This window comes from Quercus lobata, chromosome 4 (assembly GCF_001633185.2).
Source record: "Quercus lobata isolate SW786 chromosome 4, ValleyOak3.0 Primary Assembly, whole genome shotgun sequence".
NCBI classification, from domain to species: domain Eukaryota; kingdom Viridiplantae; phylum Streptophyta; class Magnoliopsida; order Fagales; family Fagaceae; genus Quercus; species Quercus lobata.
The window spans coordinates 18,535,643-18,559,829 of NC_044907.1; the positions used below are offsets into that span (position 1 = coordinate 18,535,643).

General features: G+C 34.5%; 2 protein-coding genes across 3 annotated transcripts; both read right to left on the reverse strand.

The window, feature by feature from the left end:
• Positions 1-929: 929 nt before the first annotated feature.
• Positions 930-6,482, reverse strand: LOC115987066 (putative F-box protein At1g49610). Of its 2 annotated transcripts, none has more exons than XM_031110513.1 (3): positions 5,361-6,481; positions 3,858-4,034; positions 930-1,622 (listed from the first exon to the last, which is right to left on the reverse strand). In XM_031110513.1, the coding sequence occupies exons 1-3, from the start codon at positions 6,420-6,422 to the stop codon at positions 1,605-1,607; spliced, it is 1,257 nt and encodes a 418-aa protein (XP_030966373.1). In that variant the 5' UTR covers positions 6,423-6,481; the 3' UTR covers positions 930-1,604. The 2 variants fall into 2 exon arrangements, with proteins under 2 accessions (XP_030966373.1, XP_030966374.1); XM_031110514.1 differs by lacking the exon at positions 930-1,622 and adding an exon at positions 5,127-5,286 and having other exon boundaries at positions 3,949-4,034; positions 5,361-6,482.
• A 9,728-nt stretch (positions 6,483-16,210) lies between these two features.
• LOC115983503 (putative F-box/LRR-repeat protein At3g18150) lies at positions 16,211-19,464 on the reverse strand. Its single transcript, XM_031106210.1, has 3 exons — positions 18,438-19,464; positions 17,601-17,780; positions 16,211-16,548 (listed from the first exon to the last, which is right to left on the reverse strand). Exons 1-3 carry the CDS (start codon positions 18,825-18,827, stop codon positions 16,216-16,218), a joined length of 903 nt encoding a protein of 300 aa, XP_030962070.1. The 5' UTR covers positions 18,828-19,464; the 3' UTR covers positions 16,211-16,215.
• Between the last annotated feature and the right edge of the window lie 4,723 nt (positions 19,465-24,187).

The window sequence follows — 24,187 nt, forward strand, 5'->3', positions numbered from 1 at the left end:
TATGAAAAAGAATTGCTAGCCTTGGTGACTGCAATAAAGAAATGGAGAACTTATCTTTGGGGCAAACCTTTCTATGTTAAGACTGACCAACAAAGTTTGAAGTACTTATTGGAGCAGAGAATTGGTACACCAACACAACAAAAATGGATCACCAAGTTGCTTGGTTATGATTTCATAGTAAAATATAAGAAGGGCAAGGAGAACAAGGTGGCAGATGCCTTGTCTAGAAGGGACACAGCCACTTCAGAGGGAGATGCTATCTTGTTACAAGTTGATGATACCTATTCTGGTCTAGTGAGCACTTGTTGCATCATTTCCTTTCCTACTCCCGCTTGGCTTGCAGACTTGAAGACTAGTTATGAAACTGACCAGAGGGTGCAAGGATTACTTCAGTCATTACAGAGTGGGGAACAAGCTTCCAAAGGCTTCTCCTTGTAGAATGGTTTTTTGCTGTACAAGGGAAGGCTCTATGTGGGAACTCAAGGTGATCTTAAAGCCACTGTGTTGCACCAGATCCATAATGGACCCTTAGGGGGACATTCAGGATACTTTAAGTCTTTACACAGACTCCAACAGGACTTCTACTGGCCAGGAATGAAAAAGGATTTGAAGAAACACATTAGGGAGTGTTATACTTACCAAAGGGTGAAGACTGAGACTTGTAAACCAGCTGGTTTACTGCGGCCCTTACCTATTCCAGTAAGACCATGGCTTGACATTAGCATAAATTTTGTGGAGGGTTTACCTAAATCTCAACAGAAGGATGTCATTTTGGTAGTGGTGTACAGGTTCTCTAAATATGTACAATTCATTCCCCTAGCACACCCTTATACAGCCTCAAGGGTAGCAGCCTTATACATGGAGTTTGTCTTCAAGCTTCATGGAATGCCTTCTTCAATTGTGAGTGATATAGATTCAATTTTCACTTCACATTTTTGGACTGCATTCATGAAGCTGCAAGGAGTGAAATTAGCCATTTCTTCTGCTTCTCACCCTCAGACAGATGGCCAAACTAAAGTGGGGAATAAGAGCTTGGAGCAATATCTCATGGTTTTTGCTGCTGACAAGCCTCACAGCTGGGTGGAGTGGCTTCCATTAGCAGAGTATTGGTTTAATACCAACTTCCATACTTCTACTAATCTCACTCCCTTTGAAGTCCTATATGGCTACCCACCTCTAAGATTGCTTGATTATATGCCTGGCACAACTAAAGTTGTTAGTTGAGGCAGTAGATGCTCAATTGAAATCCAGGCAGGAGCTATTTTCTTTACTCAGGTCCAATCTTATCAGTGCTCAGGAAAGAATGAAGTTGCATGCTGATAAGCACATATCAGAAAGATCATTCTCTGTGGGGGATTGGGTGTACTTGAGGTTACAGCCCTATAAGCAGAAATCCATTTCTCATAAGGCCTTTAGTAAGTTGTCTCCAAGGATTTATGGTCCATTCCAGGTGCTGCAGAAGATAGGGGCAGTTGCCAACAAGCTAGACTTACCTCCTGGTTCTCAAATTCATCCAATATTTCATGTTTCATGCCTTAAGGCTAAGCTTGGCCAGCAGGTGACACCATGTTCCACCCTTCCATCAGTGAACTCCGAAGGTAACCTTAGTCCAGAGCCAATAGCTGTATTGCAGGAAAGGTACCATCAGCTCAGAAATAGGGGACTTCACACAGGTTCTCTCATTCAGTGGCAGGGAGGAACTAAAGAGGATGCTACTTGGGTGAATTTATATCAGCTTCAGCTGCAGTTCCCTTACCTTGTGGGCAAGGTGTTCTAAAGGAGGGGAATTTGTTAAGAGACCAGCTCGGGCATTAGTTCAGCTTAGGCATAAATTCAGCATTAATTCAGTTGATCATGATTACTGTTAATTAGGGAGATTAGTGTAGCTGTTATGGCAGTTGGATGTTAGTTAGTTAGTTGATGATGAGGGGAGAGCTGGTAGAGTTAGTTACTACAGCTGGCAGTCGTTAATTAGTGGCAGTGAGCATTTGTACACTTGTATAAATAGCTATTGATTGTATTGAATCTGCAGGCAATAAGAACAAACTTGTATTCCTTTCATTTTTTTTCCTTACTTTCTCAATTCTATTCTATTCTTTAGGAGGCCTAGCTGACCTCGAATCCTGCTACTCATATCAGACTTTTACACAAACATCCAATTTTTTAAAATCAATTTTTGCCAAGGAGCAATAAAAATTTGATTGGGGTTTGATATGTGATACAGGATGTTCAAGGGCTTGAAACTAGGGTGCTTACTGAAGGATTCATATCATCATGGATTTTTTATAAGGCTAAGTTTGAGCACATGTTCGCTGAAGTGATTTCCTAGTCAAGGATCGAATGGGTTTGAGTGGGGAAGGAAAATAAGACCAAACTGGATCTGGGATTGGTTCATGAAGGCATCAGAATAAACATAAATCTCAAATTCTTGAGCAAAGAGTTGCCAATTGTGATAGGGAGTTAGGGACCCTATTCAATTGTTATGTCCACTGCCTTATTGATAGGCATTGACTTTGTTACGGTTTTAAGGTTGGGATGGGATTGAATTTCCCTGTGGAAGGAATTTGTTGATGCTTTTAGACAAACGGAGATCAAAGTTGAAAATGCTATCAATGTAGGCAGAAGCGGTGAGGAAGGAAGAAACTTTGACATAATCTTCAAGTTTCTTTAAGGCCAAGTTTCAATTTGGGGGCAAAATCAATTCAAAGATCATTTAGTCAAAGAAAGATAGGGAAAGATGAAATTTTTAAAGTAACTTTCACAATCTTTACAAATACCCTATTCAGATCTTAATTACTTTGTTTTTCATAGGTTTTGCATGTTTTTAATGATGAAAGTGATGAGGTGGGTAACCACTATATAACAAAACTAACCTCTGATGGGCAAGTGACACTTTTCAAACCACTGGTAGACAACATTAAAATGGCACATAGCACAAATGAGTAAAGTATAATTAACACTCTAGGATTTTGATGTTTTGGATTTTAAGGTTTAAAGGGTGATAAATCAATGCGTGTATGCTAAATTTCAGGTTGGAAAAAATTTAAAGATAAAAAATAAACTTCTAAGCATCACACCTCATATATCATACAAGCTTCAAACAAAGCATCATGACTTTTGGAAAGAAAAAAAAAAAACATTCTCAAAATGGAAGCAGATGACTAAGCTGAAACTAAACCCCTAAACTAAAAGAAACCAAAATAAGACTTAATGGACTATTAGAATAGCCAATTTTCAGAAACAAGAAACTAACATAATTGCCCTTACACTAAAAAATGAATTAAAGTAAAGTAAAATTGGCTTTTCATTGCCTATGCTAGAAATTCTGGATAGCATTTTTTTTTTTTTTCTTTTTTATAAGTAAGAATTCTGGATGGTAAATTTAGCAATGAATGACCTCTTCTTCAAACAAACAGATTTTCAAAAATCTATCGCTGAAGTCTTTGTTGTAAAATAAAGATGCATTGTCAATGAGAAGGTTTTCCGTAAATAGTCCACAAAGCAACCACTTAAAAGAGGTTGACAATCAACATTAACTCTTTACGTCAAGGACTTAAGGGGGCCAAACTCTCCTCGAGGGAATCATTTGACCCCTACATATTTAGACACATTGCACTACAACAACAACAAAAGCCATGATCCCAAATTTTTTGGGTTAGCTATAGATCCTCAACAAGATTAGTTAGAGTCGGCCACATGTATTCTTTTCCACAATCCTACTCTATCCAAAGTCATAGGCTGTGTTACTTCATTTATTGACACATTAAACCAAAATTAAAAAAAGAAGTAATGATTAAAATTAACCCTTCATTGTTTTTTGATATGACAATCGGGAAATTGGTCCAAGAAAAACATACCGCTGGCCACATGTAGCCCCAGGATGTGATGTCTAAAACCAATGTCTCCACATAAGGTGAACTTTGAAGTAGGCTTAAAATTTTGGGAAAATCCCATTCCCCCATGCTTGCTATCGTTAAACATTTGCACTTTGACGATGGAGAAGGCAGATGTTTCACCGTCATTATAGATAGAGCCTATGTCCATCAAAGCAAGAAGCAAAACACAATAAGGTAAAGCAAATGTAAGAAAAAAATGACACAACCAATCATAATATACATCGCCAGTGAACAATTTAGCTACATGTTTTACAGAACACTAATTTACATAAATGTCAATATATCCCATATGCAGACAATGATAAAAATAAAAAATAAAAAAAGCCCTTTTTGGAAAGCCAAGACCTTGATTAAGAGTTGACAGATTATCATGACGAATCATTCTTTGGCACTAAAGCAAGTGCCCTCTTATCATGAAACTAAAAGCAGGTGTCTCTAATACATCAGCAGAACAAATTATCAAACATGTGTTACATATACTTTATCATGATCAATCATTATTTGGCACTAAAACAAGTGCCCTACATCTTATCATGAAACTAAAGAAGGTGTCTCTAACTCAAAAGTTGAACTCATGTAATTGGACCAATAATATCAGGTCCTTTAATTGTTGATTGATTACAACTTGGATTAAAATCAACATGCTCCCAAAAAAAAGCCTAACTCACAACAACAACAGCCTTAGTCTCCAAGCCCAACTCACAACAGTGAATGGTGATTTTTCATTTTGGTATTAATATAAAATCTTTAAAGCAATATCAAATAGTACCATTGTAGTCAAAGGCACAGGCAAGGCTTTAGTGAGGCACTCACCTTTAGAGCCTAGGCGAGCAAGGTTACTGCCTTAAGCCATGAAAAAGGCGCTGAGGTGAGAACCTCAAGTTTTTTTTTTTTTTTTTAATTGTAATTTTAAAATTTTTTTATAGAAGTTTGTTGTGAATCTACTGTTAGATATTAATTTAAAAAGGAATGTTATAAAACCTATTGTTATTTAACTTAATTTGCAAAAATTTGTTGTAAAACTTATTGATATATAGAAGCTCGTTGTAAAACCTATTCTTAGAATAACTAATAGAGCCTAAACCATGTTAATCCTACTTGAAATGATTTGATAGACCTAATTTCTTCATGAAACACATTGAAAAACACTTCATTATAATATTTTAATACACTAGGTGCATATGATCTTTCTATATGTATAATGAATATATTAAGAATTTGGCACTTCACCTTGGGCGATACAATGCCTTGGCCCCTTAAGGTCACCTTTCGACTACCTTGAATGGTACAATAACTTGTCACTATATATGCAATAGATGCTGCGCATTATTTTATATGTAGGGCCTAGCCAAGCAATGACACTACCAACAATAAAAGATACAACCTTGATCTGTGCAAATGTAAATCAACATTAGCAATCAAGAAAAACAAACGAAACAAAGAGAGTTATTAAGGAAAACCAACCATGAGACAAGAACTGCCAACAGTGAGCTTCTTGACATGATGCACACTCTCAAGAATGTCTCTCACAATGTCTTGGAACTCCTCCAAAGCACCCTCCTCCTCCATCCGCATGTCGAAATCGAGCTTAGCCTCAACCAATGCCGACACATCCTTTATCCGACACCTATTCATATAAAAACACCCCAAAATCTCTAAACGCTCAATCTTTGGAGCCACAATTTCCAGTTCCAACTTACGCTCCTCACTTTCAAACAAATGTTGCACATAGCTATCTATCACCAATTTTCTCAAACTCTCGGACACTATATCCAACCGATAAAACCCCCAAAACTGATGCAATTCCAAGGATTCAAGTCTAGGACTACCCATTAACACTTTCCTTATCACATCCTCACTCAAGGCCGAGTGCCCAATACACAAGCGCTTGAGTGAACTCCAATGTGGTAACCCATTAGGTAAAATTTTGCAGCAACTAAAATTGAATTCAGAAACAAAATCGTTGGCGTAGAGATGCTGAGGCAATTGGTATCTGTCAAGATCGAGACAATCAGGACTCCACAAGAGTAAAACAAGTTTTTCTACTCTGGCATTTGTAGCGAACCGAACCCAAAGATCGAGGCGAGGATTTAGTACTGTGTCGTAATCGCACTCGAATTGAATATCGAAGTTTTTGAGTTTGTGAGCCCTGTGTAGGAGCAGGGTATTATCAACGGCACTGGTGAAATCGTCCAAGTATTCGAAGGAACCAGAATCGAAACTGAGAGAGGGAAGGGAGGTCCAAAGAGAGGCCCATCTTTTGGATAAAACGCCCGTTTTGATAGCGTCGTTAATGGGCAAGAAGCAGAGGATGCTGAGAAGGATCGAGTCAGGTAAAGCGCTGATTCGATCTTCTTCTTCTAAGATTGGTGCGTTTTTGCTTCGTTTGGATCGATGATTATGGCTCGATGATGATTCTTCTTCTTCATCATAATAATAATTATTGGGGTTTGTATCGTGGCTGGAATTATAGTTGGATCGGTCAGAGAAGCTGTTGATAGAACCAGAGATTTGTTCCTCCTCCATTCTCAACTCAACAGTCAACAGTAGTGAATAGAGTTTTGAGCTTCTTTACTTTACCCTCTTTCCTTCTTTATAGTAATACACAAGACAAGCAATTAATTAGGGCTGCAGAATGCAGAGGCTACGTATGGATTGGGTTGAGAACCCAGCACGTCTGTGTCAGCGTTTTTTTTTTTTTTTCCACGCGTTTGTTATTTTTTGATAGTAAATAGTACTTTTTTTTTTTTTTTTGATTTGAGAAACCTCCCTTCTCAGGGAGGGGATAGTAAATAGTACTTAACTTTCATTTTTTGATAGTAAACTAGTACTTAACTTTCATTACTTAGGACAACTGTCTAATGCAATAACATCCATATGCATTTGAGATATAATAACACTGGGGGTATCTTCCACCCAAATTAGACATTCTTGTACATTACTAGCTTCCTTAGCCATAAGATGAGCAGCCATATTGCTCTATCTGCGCACATGAGAACAACTCCACGAGCAGAAAGCAGACAGCCCCTGTTTTGCCCCTTCTACAATTTTCTGTATTTAGCACGGGCCTGGGTCAGTCCCTCCAACAGCCAACACTACCATTTGAGCATCACTTTCCATATCAATATCCTTCAGTCCTAAGTCCCTAGCCAGCTGAATTCCCTCCTCCATCACCATCGCTTCAACCTCCAAGGCCCTAAGGGGGAAATGTACTTTTTTACTCATTGCCCCCATTAACAGTCCTTCCTCATTTCTAATGACCACCCCAACACCATAACACCCCATCTTCGCGAATACCGCCCCATCCACATTTACCTTATACCTCCCCTTCGTCGGAGGTCTCCATTGGTTGCAGCCCAATTTCCATCACTCAATATTTTTCACACTGTTTGTGGGCCTCATACCTGTCACAGTGCAGCTTTTTTTTTTTTTTTTTTTTTTTTTCAGTACCCAGATCACTGAACCATTGAAAGAAGAAAGGAAAAAAAAAAAATTCAGATCACCTGAACCCAGTGAAAGAGAAAGGAAAAAAAAAAAAAAAAAAAAAGTCACCAAACCTAGTGAAAGAAGAAGAAGAAAAAAAAGGGAAGAACATCCGAACCCAGGAGAAGAAAGGAAAAAAAAAAAAAAAAAGGAAGAACACTGGGGAGACCGAACCTAGGAGACGAAAGGGAAAAAAAGAAGAAGGAAGAATAGGGGTGACCGAACCTAGGAGAAGAAAGGAAAAAAGAAAAGAAAAAAAAAAGGAAGAACAAGGGAGACCGAACCCAGGAGAAGAAAGGAAAAAAAAAAAAAGGAGGAAGAACACCGGGGAGACCGAACCCAGGAGAAGAAAGGGAAGAAAAAAAAAAGGAAAAGACGCGACTGAGTTATGATTAGTGGGTCCCTCATGTGTGTTTAATTACAAAAATGCTATTGAGTTATGAGTTATGGAAACTGAAAACAGCCAAAATGTGTTTTCAGTTTCTATAACTCATAACTCAAAAATCAGAGAATTGAGCGATGGAAACAGAATTATCGTTTGCCAAACAACCTTTTTGCTATGGGTCCCACCATTTTTTGAGTTATGAGTTATGGAAACAGAGAATTGAGTTATGGAAATAGGCTATCCAAACAGCCTCTTATGTTCCAAATTTCAAGATGTTAACCAAAATTCAAATGTGTTTAGTTTTAAATAGAATATAGATAAGTCTAAAGATAACATATTTCACAAATAGTTAAAAAAAATATAGCTTATGGTTGGATAATATCTACCCCTAAAGTTCTAGCTATTCTTTAATGTAGGTAAAAATAAAATAAAAAATCTATTAATTCTAAACCGAGTATCCTCCTCCTCCTTCTCCTCCTCCTCCTTCTTCTTCTTCTTTTCTTTTCCTTTAAAAAAGAAGAGACCCAACACACACAAGTAACCTTTTTTTTGAGCGAGGGATGTAAGTAAAAACTTAGTTATAATAAAAGAAATTAATTAATCAATAATCTATGTAATGCACAAGAAAGTATAACAAAATATAATTTTTTTAAATAAATTTCGTTATATTTGAAATTTAATAATTATGATAATTATTAATATGCATTTTTTTACGATTGTGTTTTGTTACAAGTGCAAAACTATCCTTTCTATCTTTTGAAGATCAAGGAAGAAGTATATCAAAAAAAAAAAGGGGGGGGGGGGGGAGATTCTTATGGAATGTTGAAATATAATATATATATATATATATATTTTTTTTTTTTGAGAATCATATAATATAATTTAAACTTAACTAAAAATAATATATTAAAATAAGGACACATAAAATTGTGAGGCATCAAAAGCTCATGTTCCAAATTTCATGATGTTAACCAAAATTCAAATGTCTTTAGTTTTAAATAGAATATAGATAAGTCAAAAGATAACATATTTCACAAATAGTTTAAAAAATATATATAGATTATGGTTGGATAATATCTACTCCTAAAGTTCTAATAGCTATTCTTTAATGTAGGTAAAATAAAAAAATAAAAATCTATTAATTCTAAACCAATTAAATTCTACCTAATTCCAATATATAGCTAAGAACTTTGTAACTTAATTAGTCAGTGTTGCCTGATATTTCCAATAAAGACATGGAGGATTCATATCCTCCACCCCAAATATTAATGTATCAAAATTTCCAATCTATTATTGTAAAAGGGTGGAAATGAGACTAAAAGAGAGGAAAAGAAAGGGTATTTTCGTTTTTTTTTTTTGGAGGCTATAACAATTTATATAAATCTTATGAATAGTTCGAGTAGTACTATTACAAAATTTTATGCATATAAGCCTTACAAACTTATATCTCAACTTGAAAACACAAATAAATAAATAAATAAATATATATATATAAATAAATAAATAAATATATATATATATATATATATATATATTGTAGTTGCACGATTTTCCTGGCCCAAATTCGATTGATCAGGCCCTGGCCCAAAGCGCAACCCACAATAAATATTTGTAGAGGATGGGTCAAAGAACTTGGTCTCAGTGAGTCTGTTCGGTCTGATACATGGAAAGCATTGTTACAAAAAATAAAAACACCAGAATGGATCTCTCACGTATAAGTTTGTTTCTTTAGTTCCTCATACAGAAATTTTCGTCCCCTTCTCTAAGGGACTCCACTACATTATATAGTTCCCTTCTCTCATCTCAACCCTACACTTGTTGACTATCTAAGCACCTACTTGAGTGGCTATCCCATCAGACGCCTTCATCTCTCCCCATGTGAGTTGCAGAGGCCAAGGCGGTACTGTTCAGGGGTCATTTCCTCATTAATGCGACCAAGAGGGTGGTTGGGGCGCAATTAATGTGGTGGTAGCTCTCCATGGGATATTTTGGATTTTATTCATTTTATATGTTGGGAGGATGAACTGAAGTGGCTGGGGAGAGTTCCTCGTCTGGGCTTCGTGATGTCCGAGGAGGAGTTACTCCTCGGACATGTTTCCCTGGCGTTTATGGGTTTGAGTAATGCTTCATACGTGGTTTCTCTTCGGACAGAACGCTCCTCGGACGGGCCTGAATTTGGAATAGCCCATTATTTCTGGGCCGGGCCCCACATATATATATATGTATATATTGCAAAAATTTGTTTATTATGTTGTTAATGTGATACTAATTGCATTTATTTTCATGTTATTTCGTGTCAATCTATACATATTTGTAGCAAAAAAGAACCATAAGATATTGGGTATATCTAACAATGTTATTGAAAGTTTGAAACAGCAAAATGATTAAAATCAAATCAAACACTTTATAAGCAAGAAAACCATTGACATTAAACATGAATATATCCTAAAGCAAGTTTAACATCACAACGAAAACATAAGTACATGAAATCAACAGCTAATCATAGCAATATTCTAGTTCATTGAACCAGACTAATATGCATAACTAGTTATGTTTTTATGAAAATTTGATCATTTAAGAGGATTGAACAACTTAAAACGATTTTCTCATATGGGAACATAATCATTGTATTTGGAGAGGATCTAGGGAAGCTTAACAATTTTTGAGCCACTTGTAGAAATTCACGACCTCAAAAACAAGTTCGATTTCGCATAAACCGTGGTTTAGTGATAGTCATCTTCTCCAATACCTTTGCATTCTTAAGTAGAAATTGTACCACTGAGATGAATACTTCTTTTGTGTGTAAAAAATTTCAAAAACCAAAGATCTTGACAATCTTGAGGTGTCATAGCAAAGACTTGAAATAGATCTCCTTTGATTTCCAATGGTTTACTTCATCATAACATCTGTCTAGAAACTGCAAAATAAAAGTACATTACTCCATTTTGAAGTTCACTTTTAAATTATGATATCTTGTCTTGTTATAATGGAGTTGATGCAGGAGAAGGGAACAAAGCCAATTCAAATTTGAAATTCCCAAGTCAACTTTGGACATCTTAGATTTTGAGGATTTAGGATTAGTTTTGAAAGTAAAAAGGCTAGAAAATAATAAGAAAATAAGGATGATAGTGTTTTTAGTAAGAAAAGGAATAGTAGGATTTGGAGATTCAACAAAAGGAAATAACTAAAACTTAAGTAGCTGTTCCTAGTATTTAGCCTTTTCATGGGGTGTTTGGGGCTAATTAGATGGATAGGTGATTTTGGATTTTGGGTTTTAAAGGGTGATAAATCAATGGGCAAAGATTGGGTCTAGTGCTAGTCATTTGTTTAGGAGTTTTTTCGTTATCTTTAAATTTTTTCAGCAACTTTCACCCAAATATATATATATATATATATTGAACTTTTACTATGAAGCCTAGACTAAATCACTAAACTTAAATATAAAACCAAAGTAAAACTTATTGGACGATTGGATAAATAATCAATTTGAGATTCAATCCCCGCTTACACTAAAAAATTATTGGTATTTTGGTCTGATGATAAAAAGCACAATCATCATAAATAAATGTCATATGTTGAAACTTGAAACAATATAAATAAATAAAAGAATAGCCAATTCCAAACACTAGAAACTTACAGAATTCCACTAACACTTAAAACTAAATAAAATTAAAATTAAAATGAAAATGGCTTCTTCTCCTTCAGAATTATTGGGGTTTGAATATTCATAATCATAATTGGATTTTGCCTAGTCCGTGGTTCAATGATTACCATCTTCTCCAACACCTTTGCATTCTTAAGTAGAAATGTTACCACTAAAATGGATTCCTTTTTGTGGAAGGTTTTTGCAAAACATAAAATCTTGACAGGCTTGAGTTGTAGTAGCAAAGACTTGAAATAGATCTCCTTTGATTTCCAATGATTAACTACATCATAGTCTCTTACAAGCTGCAAAATAAAAGCACATTAGCATGTTTTGCAATTCACTTTTATATTATGATATTTTATCATGTCATAATGGAGTTCACATAGGAGAAGGGAACAAACCAAATCATATTTGGAATTCATGAGTCAACTTTGAACAACTTAGATTTTGAGGATTTAGGGATAGGTTTTGGTAGGAGAAAGGTTGGAAAATAGTAATATTATAGGGTTTCCACTGAAAAAAGGAATAGTAGGATTTGGGAATGCAACAAAGGTGAAAAACTAAAATGTGGGTTGCTGTTCCAAGGCTGTAAAAATAACCCATGTAGAGTATCTTATGGGAGCATTTGAGTCTATTTGATGGATAGGTGATTTAGGATTGGGTTACTTACACTTTGCCCACCTATGGTCTGGGTCATTTTAATGTTGCTTACCCATGGTTTTAAAAGTGTCAATCTATCCACCCAAGATTGGCTCCATTATGCAACCGTTACCCACTTCCACCATTAAAAACATTAAAATCGAATAATAATAAAAACAAAACCCATAAAAAATCAAAGAAATAAGACCTGAAAGGGTTATTGCAAAAATTGTGGAAGCTATTTATGCTTTGACTCAAGAACATTATTCATATAAAAAAATGGTTCACCTGCATGACTCTCATCCTCACTCAAATGAGGTTCCCCTCATGAATCTAAAACCACATACAAGACCAAAAGAAATTGACCCAGAAATGCCTTTTCTTTGTACCAAGACTAGAAGAGTTTCTTAACTAATGTATAAGAAATGCCTTTTCTATTTTTCACTTACCAATCAACAAAAAGAAATGCCTTTTCTTTGTACCAAGTATGCTGGTCCTGCAACATATGTATGGTCTGAATTTTAACAAGTTGCTGTCTCTAACATGCTATGTCCAAGCTGAAACATAACACTTGTGTTGTGTCTGTGTCCAAAATTTCATAGATCTAATTTGATGTGCAGGGTGAGGCATAGATTGTTTTGAAGATGCCAGATGCTAACTCAACTTTGAATCTTCAAGTAGGTCTATGCAAATATCCAATTTTTTGAAATCAATTTTTGCCAAGGAGCAATAAAAATTTGATTGGGGTTTGATATGTGATACAGGATGTTCAAGGGCTTGAAACTAGGGTGCTTAATGTAGGATTCATACCATCATGGGTTTTTTATAAGGCTAAGTTTGAACACGTGTCTGCTGAAGTAATTTCCTAGTCAAGGATCGAATGGGTTTGAGTGGGGAAGGAAAATAAGACCAAACTTTGTCTGGGATTGGTTCATGAAGGCATCAGATCAGAAAAAACATAAATCTCGAATTCTTGAACAAAGAGTTGCCAATTGTGATCGGGAGTTAGGGACTCTATTCAATTTTTATGTCCACTACCTTATTGATAGGCATTGACTTTGTTACTGTTTTAAGATTGGGATGGGATTATATTTCATTGTGGAAGGAATTTGTTGCTGCTTTTAGACAAATGAAGATCAAAGTTGAGAATGCTATCAATGTTGGCAGAAGCGGTGAGGAAGGAAGTAACTTCAACAAAATCTTCAAGTTTCTTTAAAGCTAAGTTTCAATTGGGGGGAAAAATCAATTCAAAGATCATTTAGTCAAAGAAAGATAGGGAAAAATGAAATTTTTAATTAACTTTGACAATCTTTACAAATACCCTTTTCAGATCTTAATTTTTTTGTTTTTCATAGGTTTTGCATGTTTTCAATGATGAAAGTGATGAGGTGGGGACCCGCTAAAGTGAAAATTTTTAAACCAAGGGTAGACAACATTAAAATGGCACATGACACAAATGAGTAAAGTGTAATTAACACTTTTGGATTTTAGGGTTTAAAGGGCGATAAATCAATGTGTATATAAACTTCTAAGCATCACACCTCTTATATCACACAAGCTTCAAACAAAGCATCATAACTTTTGGGAAAAAAAAAAAAAAAAAAAAAAAACTTTTCTCAGATTGAAAGCAGATGACTAAGCCGAAACTAAATCCCTAAACTGAAATAAACCAAAATAAGACTTAATGGACTATTAGAATAGCCAACTTTCAGAAACAAGAAACTAACATAATAGCCCTTACACTTAAAAATAAATTAAAGTAAAATTGGCATTTCATTGCCTTCTGGATAGCTTTTTTTTTTTTTTTGGGCAAGTAAGAATTCTGGACGGTAAATTTAGCAATGAATGACCTCTTTTTCAAACAAACAGATTTTTCAAAAATCTATCGCTGAAGTCTTTGTTGTAAAAAGAAAGATGCATTGTCAAAGAGAAGGTTTTTAGAAGCAACCACTTAAAAAAGGTTGACAATCAACATTAACTCTTTACGTTGAGAACTTACGGTGGCCAAACTCTCCTCGAGGGAATCATTTGAGCCCTAAATAGTTAGACACATTGAACTACAACAACAACAACAAAAGCCATGGATCCTCAACAAGATTAGTTAAAGTCGGCCACATGTATTCTTTTCCACAATCCTACTTTATCGAAGTCATAGGCTCTGTTACTTCCTTAATTGATACATTAAACCAATTTTTTTTTTTTAAAGTAATGATTAAAATTAATCCTTCATTGTTTTTTGATATGATAGTTGGGAAACTGGTCCAAGAAATACATACCGCTGGCCACATGTAGTTGCAGGATGTGATGTCTATAACCAATGTCTCCACATAAGGGGAACTTTAAAGGAGGCTTCCAATGCCAGGAAGATCACATTTTCCCATGCTTGTTTGTATCGTTTAACATTTGCACTTTGACAATGGAGAAGGCAGATGTTTCACTGACATTATAGATAGAGCCTAGGTCCATCAAACCAAGAAGCAAGACACAATAAGGTAATGTAAGTGAGAAAAAATAACAAAATCAATCGTAATATACATCGCCAGTGAACAATTTAGCTAACATGTTGTACAGAACACTAACTTACATATATGTCAATATATCCCATATGAAGACAATGAAATAAAAAAGCCCTTTTGGAAAGCCAAGACCTGATTAAAAGCTGACAGATTATCATGGCGAATCATTCTTTGGCACTAAAGCAAGTGCCCTCTTATCAAGAAACTAATAGCAGGTGTCTATAAGTCAATAGTGCAACTCATAAAATTGGACCAATAATATTAGGTCTTTTTAATTATTGATTAACTAGAACTTGGATTAAAATCAAGATTCTCAGGAAAATCCCAACTCACAACAACAAAAACCAATAAACTAGAATTTCTCATATGTCTCTTTTTTTGTGTGAATTTTGAAAATCTAACCATTGAATTTTATATTACTTATGTTCTTAACATACAAATCAAATTTGTTCAAATTAAATGTTACTTACTATTCAACCAATAAACTTATTTGTTATACATAATTTTAGATTACAAAAATTTGAAATTTTAACATTTTTTTGATGACATATCAATTCATCTTTGATTTTCTTGAAATTTTGCAAACATGAAGGATATAATAAAAACATACAATCTAACGGTTAGATTTTCAGAATTCATACTCAATATAAAAATATATGAGGAATTGAGAGAAATTTGTTACATCTCTCTCCAAACTAGTTTTGAGAGAAATTTTGTTCTTCTGCTTTATCTTGAGAACTTTTAGTTAGAATAAATCAAGGGTGAGCAAGAGGGAAGAGCAAAGTTGTAGAGACATGAGTTGCATAGAGAAAAAGAGTAAGAGCCTTTGCTGCAACTTTTGGCTAAATACAACAGGATGTTTTGTATTTATTTATTTAAAAGAGAACCAAGTTTGGGTTTTTGAGAATGCCTTCAAGTTTATGTTGTAATCTCCAAATTATAGTGAAATTTTATTTCATTTGCCTCTCGTGGACGTAGGTGTATTGTTGAACCATGTAAAATTTCTTGTGTTATATTGTCTCTTCTCTTTTCTTTAAGTTTGTGTAAGCAAATTATTTCACAAACAAAAAAAGAAATCTTTATAGAGAGGAAGTCATAGATAAACCTTATATTAAAAAAACAAAAAAAAAAATTGACATGTCAACCCGTAAACACAAACAAAAAATCAATTAAAAAATATACTTATTAAATTGTTGATGTGACATTAGTCATATTTATTGTCATTTACTTAATTATTATATTGTAGCAAAAAAGAATTGAAGATATTGTAAACATAACAATGTCATTGAAAGTTTAAACTGCAAAGCGAAAAATGAATTCATAGGAAGATTTTACTTCTTTGAACTAGACTACTCTACAAGACTACAAGTAGATAATCCGAATGTAAGCTTAATATCACTAACACATGTAGATAATTCTAATATCACTAAGACAAGTAGAAAATCCGAATGTAAGCTTAATATCACTAAGACAGGTAGATAATCTGAAGGTAAGCTTAATATCACTAAAAAATCACAAAAGTACATGACAACCACAATGCAAGCAAATTCATAGCAAGATTTTAGTTCATTGAACTAGAATACTCTACATAACTATTGTGTATCTATGAGGATTTCATAGTTTAAGGAGAAGGAATAACTTAAAATGATTTTACAGATATGGAAACATAATCACTGCATGAGGAGAGGATCTGGGGAAGCTTAAAAACTTTTGAGCCACTTTTAGAAATTCAAGTAGCAGAATACGCCTTTCATTTTGCATATCCCGCGATGTAGTGATAACCATCTTCTCTTGCACCTTTGCATTCTTAAGTAGAAATTGTACCACTAAAATGAATGCTTCCTTCATGTGGAACAACCTTTCTCCAAAACCAAAAATCGTAATAGTCTTGAGGCATACTAGCAAAGACTTGAAATAGATCTCTCCTGATTTCCAATGTTTCATTTCATCAAGGTAAGAGCTGCGGTAGCGTCTATTTAGAAACTGCAAAATAAAAGTACATCGGTATGAAAGTTCAGTTTTAAATTATGATATTTCGTCATGTTATAATAGAGTTGACGTAGGACAAGGAACAAAACCAAATTAGATTTGGAATTTTTGAGTAAGCTCTGGAAAACTTGGATTTTGAGAATTTAGGGTTAGGATTTGGTAAGAAAAATGTTGGAAAATAGTAGCTAATAAGGATTATAGGGTTTCTTATGAGAAAAAATAATTGAAGGATTTAGGGATGCAACAAAGGGGAAAATTAAAACTTTGGTTGGGTTGCTGTTCTAAGGTTGTGACATCGTGAACAGTATTTTGCTTTTTTATGGGGTGACATAGGATTTTAAAGTTTTGGATATTAGGGTTTAAAGGCTGATAAATCAATGTGTTTGCTAGATTTCAAGTTGCTGAAAATTTAAAGATAAAGAATAAACTTCTAAGCATCATGCCTCTTATATCACACAAACTTCAAACAAAGCTTCACAACTTCCGATAAATAAAATAAAACTCATTCTTCCTGAATAGAAAGCAACTAGCCAATACCTATTCCTAGTAAATCACTAAACTCAAATAAAACCAAATAAGGCTCAATACACTATTAGAATAGCCTATATCCAGAAACTTGAAACTTATAGAATTGTCATTGACAATTAAAATTAAATTAAATTAAATTTAAGTGAAAAAGTCTTCTGGTTGCCTATGCCAGAAATTCTGGATAATAACTTTGGCGATGAATGACCTCCTACTTAAATAAATGGATTTCCAAAAATCTATTACTAATTTCTTTGCTGTAAGAAGAAAGATGTATTGTCAATGAGAATGTTTTGAGTAAATAGTACACAAAACAACCACTTCAAAGATCAAAAAGGTCGACGATCAACATTTACTCTTTACGTCAAGAACTCACGGGATCATTTTGACCCCATAAATAGTTAGACATATTGAGCTAAAAAAGTAACAAAATACAAAAATAAAAATTAGTGATTAGAATTAAGCCTTCATGAAAGTTCGTTTGATATGACATATAGGAAATTGGAACAAGAAATACATACCTCTAACCCTATATAGTAGGAGGATGTGATGTCCATATTCAATGTCTCCACATAAGGCGAACTTTGAAGTAGACGGGCAATGCCAGGAAGGTTCCCTTTTTCCATGCTTGTTTTCATTGTTAAACATTGGCACTTTGACAATGGAGAAGGCAGATGTTCCATTGACATTATAGATACAACCTAGGTCCGTCAAAGCAAGATGCAAAACACATTAAGGTAAAATTAAGGTAAAGTGAATGACAAGAACAAAGTTCATGACCAATTGTAAAATACATTGGCAGTGAACAATTTAGCTAACATGTGTCAATATATGCAGACAATGAAATAAAAGAAGGCCTTATTTGGCACTAAAAGTCGAAAACAAGTGCCTACATCTTATCATGAAACTAAAAGTAGGTGTCTCTAATACAAAGGCTCAACCCATGAAATTGGACCAATAATATCAGGTCCTTCAACCATTGATTCTTTACAACTTGGACTAAAATCAAGATGTTCAGGACAAAAAGCTCAACTTCACAACAACAACAACAATGACGTCTTAGTCCCAAATTTTTGGGGTTGGCTAAGCCCAACTCACAATAGAGAGTATATTAGTTTTCCAATACTCATATAAATCAACAAAATGCTTTTTCCTTTTGGTATTAAGCAAAACCAATAGTACAACAACTTGTCATTAAAATGTATTAGATGCTGTGCAATATTCTATATGTAGGGCCTAGCCAAGCAATGACACTACCAACAATAAAAAGATACAATCTTGATCTCTGCAAATGGAAATCAACATTAACAATCAAGGAAAAACAAACGAAACAAAAAGAGTTATTAAGGAAAGCTAACCATGAGACACCAATGGCCAACAGTGAGTTTCTTGACATGATGCACACTCTCAAGAATGTCTCTCACAATGTCCTGGTACTTCTCACAAGCACCCTCCTTCTCATCACTATCATATCCATTCTGCATGTTGAAATCGAGCTTAGCCTCAACCAATGCCGACACATCCTTTATCCGACACTTCATATTAAAACACCCCAAAATTTCTATACACACAATTTTTGGAGCCACAATCTCCAATTCCAACTTACGCTCCTCACTTTCTAACATATCTAACATATCTATCAAATAGCTATCTACCACCAATTTTCTCAAACTCTCGGACACTATATCCAACCGGTGAAACCCATAACAATCATGCAATTCCAAGGATTCAAGTCTAGGACTACCCATTAACACTTTCCTTATCACATCTTCACGCAAGGCCGATTTCTGAATACACAAGCGCTTGAGTGAAACCCAATGTAGTAACCCAATAGGCTTAATTTTGCAGAATCTAAAATTGAATTCAGAAACAAACTCGTTGGCGTAGAGGTGCTGAGGCAATTGGTATTCGATAGGATCCGGAGAAAGATAAGGAGATGATAAATGTAAACTAAGTTAGTCTACTTTGGCATTTGTGGCGAAACGAACCCAAATATCGAGGCGAGGATCTAGGTTTGTGTCGTACTGGGATCGAATATCGAACTTTGTGCGGTCCAACAAGAGGCCCATCTTTTGGATAAAACGCCTGTTTTGATAGCGTCGTTAATGGGCAAGAAGCAGAGGATGCTGAGAAGAATCGAGTCTGGTAAGGCGCTGATTCGATCTTCTTCAAAGATTGTTGCGTGTTTGCTTCGTTTGGTTCGACGATCATAGCTCGATTCTTCTTCTTCTTCATCAAAATAATAATAATAATAATTGGGGTTTGTATCATGGCTGGAATTATCGTTGGGATAGTATCGGTCAGAGAAGCTGTTGATAGAACCAGAGATTTGTTCCTCCTCCATTCTCAACTCAACAGTAGTGAATACCGAACTTTACCTTCTATTCTTCTTCATAATAGACAAGCAATTAATTTGGGCTGCAGAATGCAGATTAGGCCCAGTTAAAAATTGGCCGAATTTACTGGGTTTGAAACTTGAATTAGACAACCAACTAACCAAGTAACCTTCATCATTTTTTTTTTTTTTTTTTTTTTTAAGAAACCAACACACACAAGTAACCATCTTTTGAGATTCTAAGAAAAAAAGGTATCCTTCTTTTGAGTGAGGGATGTAACTAAAAGCTTAGTGCATAATAAAAGAAAATAATTAATCAATAATCCATGTAATGTATGAGAAAGTTTAACAAAAATATAATTTTTCTTTCTTCTTTTTTTAAATTTTTTTTTAAAGAAACCAACTTACACAAGTAACCATCTTTTGAGATTCTAATAAAAAAAAAGTAACCTTCTTTTGAGTGAGAGATGTAACTAAAAGCTTAGTGCATAATAAAAGAAAATAATTAATCAATAATTTATTATAATGTATGAGAAAGTTTAACAAAATATAATCTTTTAGCTAAATATAAAATTTAATAATTATGATAATTATTAATATGCAATTTTTATGATTGTGTTTTATCATGTATGCAAAAATATCTATTCTATTATTTGAAGATTTGGCAAGATTCTAATAGAATGTTGAAACATACAATATAATTTAAAATTACTAAAAATAATATATTAAAATAAGGACATATAAAATTGTAAGGCATCATTCCAAATTTCATGATGTTAACCAAAAGTCAAATGTATTCGGTTTTTAATAAGATATAGATAAGTCTAAAGACAACATATTTCACAAATAGTTAAAAGAGGAGCATATGGTTATGGACAATATCTATCACCCTAAAGTTCTAAAATCTAAGCCAATGAACAGATTACATTCTTTTTAAAAGGATTATAAAAGTTATTCTTTAATGTAGGTAAAAAAAAATCCATTAATCCTAAACCTAATTCTAATCTATTGTCGAGAGTTTTGTAACTCCACTAATTTATTCAATGGAAAAGTAGGATTGATATCCCCTCACCCCAAATATTAAAGTATCAAAAATTCCAATCTATTATTGTAAAAAATGATAGAAATGAGACTAAAAGAGAGGAAAAGGAAAATTTTTCCCCAGGGGCTATTATAATTGATTAAAATCTTATGAATAATACTAGGAATACTACGTATTTCAAAATTTACCACATATAAGAGCATCCACAACCCGAAATGCCATTCTATCCTATTTTACCATCTCAAAAAGCTACTTTATTAATTATACCATACCATTTTACAATACCCCCAACATCCCAAAACTCTATTTTTTTTTTCCATTTTATTTAAATATTCTTTTTTAATCTTTTTTTACTATTTCTCTTTTTCTCTTCCTTTTCCTCTCTTTCTTCCTCAACCTCTAGCAAACCCATACCCACCACCATGAACCTGACCAACCATACCCATCGCCACCCATACCCACGGCCAAAACCCATCACCAAAACTACTAGACTATCAAACCCACGCCGATCTCAATAGCAAACCACCAGACACACGGCCAAAACAACCCATACCCACGGCCAAAACCCATCCCAAAAACTACTAGACCATCAATCCCACGCCGATCTCACAAGCTGCCATCACCACCATCAACAACACCATTGCTGCACCACCTGCCACCCCAGCAAAATCACAACAAAAAATCTATACCAAAATCACCCAAATCAAACAAGCAAATCACAACAAATCTAAAACCCAAACCCAAACTCCACAGCACCACCATAGAAACCACCACCTGAAATGAGTCTTTGTGCAAGGACTGACCCAAAACCCACTCCCACCATGCTGCCGCCGCACAAGGACTGACCCAAAATCCCACTACCCACTACCACCGAATACCCACATCCATTGCCACCGCCGTGCCATATCACAAATCAACCCACCACAGACCACCAACCCAGACCCACTTCGCCACCACTACCACACAACCCAGGCCGCCGCTACAGGGAAGACGACGTCGTATTGGAGGATCCACGCCTACCTCTGCCACTACCACCACCACCACACAGGGTTTTGGGTTTCAGGAGAGGAGAGAGCAGCTATAGAACAAAAGGAGGAGAGAAAAGAGAAGACAGAGAAATGAAAGAGAGAGTGTTGAGAAGAGAGCTTCAGTTAGTGGGAGAATAAAATAATGTTTTTTGTTTAACAATTGAGCTACAGTGCGATTCTACATTTAGAATCGCACTGTAGCACAATTGCAAATATTTTTGCAATAGGATGCATTTGCAATATGGGTTGCTGGGGGAAATTAGGCTGTGAATGCTAAAATGTTGTTACATATGCCATTTGCAAGTTGGGCTGCAGATGCTCTAAGCCTTACAAACTGATATCTCAACTTCTAAACATTAAAAAAAAACAAAAACAAAAATTAATTAAAAAAATTTGTTCATGTTATTGATGTAATACTAATCACATTTATTATCATGTCAATTTATATGTATTTTGTAGTAAAAAGGAACATTAAGATATTGGAAATATCTAAAAATTTTATTGAAAGCAAAGTGATTAAAATCAAATCAAAAACTTTATACGCAACATAACCGTTGACATTAACCATGAATATATCCAAAGGCAAGCTTGACATCACAAGGAAAACATAAGTAAATTAAAAGCTAAAGCAAACTCATAGCAAGATTTTAGTTCATTGAACCAAACTAATCTACATAACTACAATGTATTGATGAGAATTTGATCATTTAAGAGGATCAAACAACTTAAAATGATTTTACTGATATGGGAACATAACCACTGCATTAGGAGAGGATCTGGGGAAGCTTAACAACTTTTGTGCCACTCGTAGAGATTTCCGTAACATATTACGTGTTGGATTTTGCCTAGTCCGTGGTTCAATGATTACCATCTTCTCCAACACCTTTGCATTCTTAAGTAGAAATTGTACCACTAAATTGAATACTTCATTTCTATAGAAAATTTCTCCAAAACCACAGATCTTGACATTCTTGAGGAGTCATAGTAAAGATTTGAAATAGACCTCCTTTAATTTCCAATGTTTTACTTCATCATAGCTTCTTATTAGAACTGCAAAATGAAAGTACATTAGTCTGGTTTGAAGTTCACTTTTGAATTATGATATCTTGTCAGGTTGTAATGGAGTTGGCAACGAAGAAGGGAACAAAGCCAAATCAGAGTTGGAATTCCTTAGTCAGCTTTGGACATCTTAGATTTTGAGGATTTAGAATTATCTAAGTAAAAGGCTAGAAAATAGTAAGAAAAAAAGATTATAGGGTTTCTAATGAGAAAAGGAATAGTAGGATTTGGAGATCCAACAAAGTCGAATAACTAAAACTTAGGTTGTTGTTCAAGGACTAAGAACAGGAACTTGTGCACAATATTTAGCCTTTTCATGGGGGGTTTTTGGGGCTATTTTGATGGATAGGTGATTTTAGATCTTGGGGTTTAAAGGGTGAAAAATTAATAAGCAAAGATTGGGTCCAATGCTCTTGTGCATCGGACCCATCAAGATTATGATACATGTCCACTTTTGGAAACGTGTCATGATTTTGATGGGTCCGGTGCGTAAGAGCAATGGACCCAAGCCAAGTCCTAATCAATGTATGCATGCTAAGTTTCAAGTTTTTGAAAAAAATTTAAAGATAAAGAAGAAACTCCAAAGCAGATGACTAATACCTATTGCTAGTGGAACATGATAAAATTTTACTACAAAGTCCAAACTAAATCACTAAACTTAAATAAAACCATAAATAAGTCTTAATGGACAACTAGAATAGCCAATGTCTAGAAACTAGAAACTTACCGAATTGCCCCTAACACTTAAAACTAAATTAAAATTAATATTAAAGTAAAATTGGCTTCTTATTGCCAAGGCCAAAAATTCTAGATAGTAACTTTGGCAATAAATGACCTCTTATTCAAACAAAGGGATTTCCAAAATCTATTACTTCTTTAAAGTAAAAAGAAAGATATATAGTTGATGAGAAGGTTGATTAAGGGGGCCCATCTCCTCGAGGGAATCATTTTAACCCAATAAATAGATAGATTTAATTACAACAACAACAAAGCCTTAGTCCCAAAATTTTTGGGTACATCATGGATCCTCAACAAGATAAATGCATTTCTTTCATCCATTTTATTTTATCCAAAATCATGGCCTTTTATTACTTCCCCTTAATAGACGCATTGAACTAATATATATATATATATATATATATATATATATATATATATATAAAATGATTATTATTAATTCTTCATTAAAGTTCCCTTGAGATGACATTCAGGAAACTGGACCAAGTAAAACATACCTTGAGTTGGGAGGATATGATGTCTATAACCAACGTCTCCACATAAGGCGAACTTTGAAGCAGGCTTGCAATGCCAGCAAGATCCCATCTTTTCAAACTTGTTTTCATCGTTAGACATTTGCACTTTAACAATGGAGAAGGCAGATGTTTCATTGACATTATAGATAGAACCTCGGTCCATCAAAGCAAAAGGCAGAACACAATAAGTAAAGTGAACATTAGAATAAATGTTACGACCAATTGTAACATACATTGACAGAGAACAATTTAGCTAACATGATTTGGGCAGAATATATGCAGACAATGAAATAAAAGAGGCTTTTTCGGAACCTTGATTTAGAGTTGACAAATGACAAATTATCATGACGAATCATTATTGGGCACTAAAGCCAGTGCCCTACACCTCATC